The sequence below is a fragment of the Pinus tabuliformis genome, chromosome 8 (genome assembly GCF_031772625.1).
Source record: "Pinus tabuliformis cultivar Carrire ecotype Pingquan chromosome 8, CPIR1, whole genome shotgun sequence".
Classification (NCBI taxonomy): Eukaryota; Viridiplantae; Streptophyta; class Pinopsida; order Pinales; family Pinaceae; genus Pinus; species Pinus tabuliformis.
The window spans coordinates 145,892,784-145,899,208 of NC_142294.1; the positions used below are offsets into that span (position 1 = coordinate 145,892,784).

General features: G+C 44.1%; 1 protein-coding gene across 1 annotated transcript; it reads right to left on the bottom strand.

Annotated features, from left to right (window-relative positions):
- Positions 1-2,639: 2,639 nt before the first annotated feature.
- Positions 2,640-5,690, bottom strand: LOC149234544 (uncharacterized). The gene is made up of 5 exons (XM_089368302.1): positions 5,363-5,690; positions 4,970-5,149; positions 4,248-4,729; positions 3,465-3,779; positions 2,640-2,810 (listed from the first exon to the last, which is right to left on the bottom strand). The coding sequence occupies exons 1-5, from the start codon at positions 5,688-5,690 to the stop codon at positions 2,640-2,642; spliced, it is 1,476 nt and encodes a 491-aa protein (XP_089224428.1).
- Between the last annotated feature and the right edge of the window lie 735 nt (positions 5,691-6,425).

Here is a 6,425-nt window from a genome sequence, read left to right on the forward strand (position 1 = left end):
TCTGCTCTGCGGAGGGTTTTTGCGCTTACAGCTTCTTCGTTCTGGCGTCGAGTTACTCTGGTGCCTCCGGCCTCTCGCTATTCTGCGCGTTGGGATTCCTGTGAGGGCGACATGCCGTTGGTTCCTTACACCGTCATGCGTTTTATTTACTGTTTCTTTAATTGTTTTCTGTCAAATGGGTTCATTCCACAAACTCTTAACTTGTGACTGGTTCTGTGACAGGCTCCCTTCGGCTCCACGCTTCAGTAAACCACTTCGTTTCAACCTTGTCTCGGAGGTAAGCTCTGGTTCGATGCCAGACTCTGTCTTCACTTCTGTTTCAGGCTCTGACAAATTCGTCCCTTGTTCTTCAGGTTATGGGTATTGGTTGGTTTTGCAACGCTGCCTTTACAACTTCAGGTGAGAGCCATAGGTTATGGCTCGTTCATTTGCTGGCTTTCTTCTTATTTGTTTTTCTCGCTTCGGTTTGTGCTAATCCGCGTCCACATTCGTTCTTGCAGGTTGTTTCAGGTGTCTGGCCGCCGAGGGTTTATACTCCCTACGTTTGCTGGAGATAACCCGAAACCCTCAAGCCTTATATATCGGGTAGGGTCCTTTCGGCGTTGTTTTGCTTGTTAGTTTGTAAAGAAATTGAAGTTTTCGTCTGTAAATAGTTACAGTCACCTGGGTTATGGACGAACAATATTCTGCTCTGTCATTTAATGCTTTTCTGTAAATATTCACTATTACTTGGGTTTGCAAATGAACTGTATTGTCCTCTGTCGTTTACGGTTCTGTTAGCCTGTTTGTGGCATCTATTTGCTTGGAGCGGTTTCGTTTGTAAATGAAACTCGTTTTGGTGAGCGTTTTATGCTTAGAAAACCTCTGTTATGCGCTTTATTTGTAATAATTCAGTTAAATGAAATCACTGTACTTTCGTTTCCAGCAATTATATGTTTTGTAAAAAAGGGTATGAAAACTTGTATATTCGTTACCTGGTCACTTTTGTCGATGTCAGTTTTCGGTCCTCCTTTCTGTGTGGAAATAGCCTCCTGTAGCAGCGCGTTCTCTATTCGTTACAGCTTACTATCTTCAATTATATGCTCACTGTAATTGTATGCTTACAGTACTCTTATTTCAATGGATGTTAATCATAGATAATATCAACCGGATGAATTAATTTAGCAGTGGTTCTTAAAAAAAACAATTTTATTTCAGAGGAATGTATCTGTGTTTCTTTCTCGCGAGGGGTTTTTTTTTTCACTATCTTTTTCCCTCTGTTTTTAACATCCGGGAAGCATAACTGCTTCCACTTCTAGTTGAACTGTCTAACCAGAATTATTACAACTGTCAACCAGTTTCTTTCACTAAAATGCTAATTTACTGTTAATTAATTCCTAAACTAAAACAATTCACAGTTTTGCAATTTCTATGGTCTCTAACGACCTTCTGGGAAATAAAACAAATAATAAAGAAAAGTAAAACAAATGACAAGTTTGATAACCTGTCCAGCTATGCATGTGTTCTTTGCTTGTTCTTGTCCTCTCCATGAGACAGTCAACCACCTTCTGTCTCCTCGGAGCTGGATGCTCCTGCATCAGGCTTCCGGGGTGGCAAAAAGTCATGGCTCCGTTCCATGAGATCGTCGACAGAATAGCCTGCTTTCTGTATCTGCGTTGCGTTAAGCCACGAACTGTCCTCTACCGGACGGTTCTTCCACTTGACCAAATACCGCAGATATTCCTTCCTGCGTGTGCGCCTAGCTACCTGTGTGTCAAGGATCTTCTCGATCTCCAGGGGTTGTGCCACTGGCATCTGCCTCATCCATGAACTTTCCTCACAACTGGTGTCCCGCGGTGGCTTTGCTGCTGTATCGTCTCTCGGATCAGCGACATAAGGAAACAGATCTGCCACGTTAAAAATGGGAGAAATACCGATCCCTGGTGGCAACTGCAGCTCATAGGCATTTGCAGAAAATTTGCGAATGATTTTGCAGGGACCGATCTTTTTATACTTCAATTTGTTGTACTCCCGTTTCGGAAATCGCTCCTTCCGTAAATACGCAAGGGCGTCATCCCCAACGTTAAACTAAACTTCCCGACGCTTTGAATCAGCCTGCTGTTTGTACTTTTGACTGTTGTCCTGTAATTTTAGCTTTACCTGCTCATGTAAGTTACTCATTGCTTGGGCGAAATCTTCCCCATCAGCACTTCGTTTTTCGAGCTTCCCCAAATCTCGTAATTCATGCACTCCACGTGGATGCATGCCGTACATAATCTGGAAAGGACTATAACCGGTGCTGCGATTAGGTGAATCGTTATATGCGAATTCTACCTGAGCTAATACACGGTCCCACGTCCGTGAATTCTCGCCTATTAAGCTCCGAAGAAAATTTCCTAAGCTCCTGTTTACCACTTCAGTTTGGCCATCTGTCTGCGGGTGATAAGCGGAGCTAAACTGTAATTGGGTGTTCAACTTTTTCCACAGAGTTCGCCAAAAATGACCGGTGAACTTTACATCCCTGTCGGAAATGATGGACCTTGGAAGCCCATGTAGTCGAACAATCTCAGTGAAAAACAAATGTGCTATATAAGTAGCATCACTGGTCTTCTTACAACGTACAAAGTGCGCCATCTTTGAAAATCGATCTACCACAGGCATTACTGAATCGAAACCCGCTGTGTCTTAGGCAAGCCCAGAACAAAATCTAAACTGACGGAGTCCCATGGTCGGCTCAGAACGGGTAATGGTAAGTACAGACCTGTATTCTGACTGTGGCCCTTTGCCAGTTGGCAAACCTTGCACCTACTCACGTACCTTTGCACATCCCGCTGTAATTTTGGCCAAAAATAGAAATGTCGTACCTGTGCTACTGTCTTGTCTATACCGAAGTGTCCAGCCAAACCTCCACTATGTTTTTCCTGAATAATGTTTTCTCGCATAGAGCAGTTGGGAATACACAGCTGTCCTCCCTTAAACAACAATCCCTCCTGTAAATTATAGTCCAACCATAGACTGTTGTTTCTCAACAGAGGGTTTTGACAAGCCTCATAGGCCTCCTTAAAATCGGCATCTGTTTGATACAGCTCTTTCAGGTGCTCAAAGCCTAAAACCTGCATCGTACCTTCCTGTAAGAGTAGAGTCCTTCTACTCAGCGCATCTGCCACCTTGTTTGCTTGCCCACTAATATGTTTTAGTACAAACGTGAAATTCTGTAAGTACTCAACCCATGCTGCATGCTTATGGTTCAATTTATGTTGCTGCATAATGTACTGTAATGCAGAGTTATCCGTAAATAAAACAAACTCATTACCTAACAGATAATGTCTCCAATGCTTTAACGCTTGTATAATTGCATAGAACTCTTTGTCATAGGTTGAGTATTTCTGTCTACTCTCGTTCAGCTTTTCACTGAAATATGCGACTGGTCTATCCTCCTGACTTAGTACTGCCCCAATGGCCGTACTACTGGCATCACAACGAACCTGAAAGGGTTTGTTGAAGTCAGGCAGCCTCAATATCGGCCTTTCGGTAATCTTCCTTTTCAAAATCTGAAAACCTCTTTCCGCTGCTTCAGTCCAGTGAAAAGGCTGATTTGTTTTCTTAATCGTATCCAGCATAGGTGCGCAGATCTCACTGAAATTCCTGATGAATTTCCTGTAAAAACTTGCTAGTCCGTGGAAACTGCGGACTTCAAATAAACTTCCCGGAGAAGGCCAGCTAACTATAGCTGCCACCTTTTCTGGGTCCATCTTTAATTCGTTTTCTGCAATTACAAAACCCAGATACACTAACTCCCACTGAAAAAAAGTACACTTTTTCAGATTGATCAGCAATTTGTTTTGCTGCAGCTTCCTCAACACACTACGAACATGCCTGAAATGTTCTTCCTTAGTTTTATTAAAAATCAAAATGTCATCCAAGTAAACTATTACGAATTTCCCAGTGAATTCCTTGAGTACCTCATTCATCAAGTGCATGAACGTACTAGGGGCATTGCTCAACCCAAATGGCATCACCAGCCATTCATATAAGCCTTCATTTGTCTTGAAAGCTGTCTTCCGCTCATCTCCTTCCCGAATTTGGATCTGGTGATATCCACTTTTCAAATCAATTTTCGAGAAATAAGCCGCCCCACTCAAACAGTCCATCATATCGTCCATTCTCGGTAAGGGAAACCTGTACCTAACCGTAATTTTATTAATGGCTCTAGAGTCCATGCACATTCGCCACTCTCCTCCTTTCTTTGGAGCCAAAACGGTTGGTACTGCACAGGGGCTCATGCTCTCTCTAATCAATCCTTTGTCTAACAAATCCTGGACCTGTTTCCTGATTTCTTCATGGTCCTTAGGGCTCATACGATAAGCTGCTTTATTTGGCAGGCTTGCCCCTGGTATAAAGTCAATGCAGTGACTAATACCTCTCCTGGGTGGAAGTTCATCCGGAAGGTCATCCACCACAATGTCTCCAAACTCCTGCAGCATCTTTTGGATTTCCTCGGGCAAATCTGAAATCTGTGTATGCAATATCACTGCTTTTGGTCTTCTTATGATAGCGAAATTTACATCACTATCCTCAATCTGTTTTATAAATTCTTTTCCTGCCATCAACAATGCTTTTACCCCACTGGTTTCAGCTGCACTTTCCTCTTTGATGGGTACAAGCGTGTGCTTGATCCCGTCTTTGACAAATTTGTAACAATTTGTTTTCCCGTCATGGACTGCACTTCTGTCAAACTGCCAGGGTCGTCCTAGCAATATATGACAGACATCCATCGGCATAACATCGCAGATAATTTTGTCCTTATACCTGCCTATCTGAAACTCCACCTCACACTGTTCATCAACTAACAGTTGGTGTCCTTTCTGCAGCCATGACACTTTATATGGAGTGGGGTGTTTCAACTTTCTCAATCCCAGTTTCTCCACCATCTCTACTGCCACCAAATTGTCGGTACTTCCACTATCGATGATCAGCTTGCAGCACTTACCCTGTGACTTGCAAACAGTTCGGAACAGAGCTTTTCGCTGGTCAGGTTCTGCATTTTCCTTTGCTGGTTTTAACAGCACTTTATTCAACACCAAAGCTTCACCCGTCTCTGGTGTGTTCTCCACCTCCTGAGGTGTTGCCTCAGCATCCTCTGGCTGAGCAACATAAGCTCCTCTTCCACCTACCGGTTCACCTTCAGGACAGTCATACGACTTGTGTCCTAACTTGTGGCAACGATAGCACTGGACAGTTCCCCTGCCCCGACCACTTCCTCACCCTTGCTGAGCTGGTCGTCCTCCTCTAGTGCTATTGTCCCTCTCTGCTATGCCAGCAGACTTAGAACTGCTGCCTTCTTCATTGGAACCTGCACTTCTACCTCTGCCAAAAACCTTACCTTTCCCTCTGCCAGTTCCGCCTCCTCTCCTGGCATTCTGTTTTCTGTTAATTTTCTCCTCTGCTTTTAGTGCAAACTGATAAGCTTCGTCCAAAGTTCTGGGCGAGAGGATACCGATTTCATCCAGGATTTCCCCCCTCAACCCATTTACAAACCGGGCTGTCTTTTCTGGGGTATCTTCCACGTACCCTGCTCGCAGGTTCAACTTATAAAATTCTTCTGTAAATTCCTTAACAGTCATCCCTCTTTGTTTTAAATTCTGCACCTGTCTATACAACATGATCTGATAGTCTTTCGGCAGAAACTTCTCCTTCAGTTTTGCCTCCATCCTGGCCCACTTCTTTATAGGTTGTTTGTGTTGCCTCTTCCTTTCCGCCTGAACGCTGTCCCACCACAAGGACGCATGTCCTTTCAGCTTTGTGGCGGCGAACTTCACCTGCTTATCCTCACTGGTTTCCTCAAACTCAAAATATTTATTCACTTCACTCAACCAATCCAATAACACATCTGCAGACAGACTTCCATGATAAGTCGGTAGCTCATGCTTTGGCTTATGACTGGACAACAAAACTGACTTTAATAACTGGAGTTCCGGTGTCACCCCTTCAACCTCATCTTCTGGTTCTGCTACATCCTCATCACTATCATCTGCTGGGTTCCTCCTTCCCCCAGCTTCTACCACTGCTAATCTTTCTCGCAAAACGCGAATCTCCTCGCGGAGTCCCTCTTCTGCTATCCTCCGGATCGCTCTTCCTCTTCCTCTTCCTCCTCTACCACCCTCCATTTTCTCCTATTCGTCAACCTGCTCTGATACCACTTTTGATGGCCCAGCCCTCCAACGTGGCGTAGCTGTTTCACTGTGCAATAGTTAATGCGATTGATGTTGGTGTAAATGTGAATGTACAGGCCTCTAGATTTTTCGGAGGGTTTTAACCGGGGGTACCAGTTGTGAAACTCCACCTGTGGGTTCTGTCCGTCAAGTCACTCCCGCCTTTTGTCAAACCAATCCTCGGTTTTGTTGGTCATTTCATTGTTTACTGTGTTAAACCCCGGCTCTGCTCTG

Excerpts from the sequence above, each read along its gene's own strand:
- LOC149234544 (XM_089368302.1), bottom strand. The coding sequence starts at position 5,690 with ATGGAGGCAAAACTGAAGGAGAAGTTTCTGCCGAAAGACTATCAGATC. Across the intron at positions 4,730-4,969 it reads AACTGTTTGCAAGTCACAGG|GACGACCCTGGCAGTTTGAC; the intron begins GTAAGTGCTGCA and ends ATATATTGCTAG. Across the intron at positions 2,811-3,464 it reads ACTTCAACAAACCCTTTCAG|CGGGATGTGCAAAGGTACGT; the intron begins GTTCGTTGTGAT and ends CCAAAATTACAG.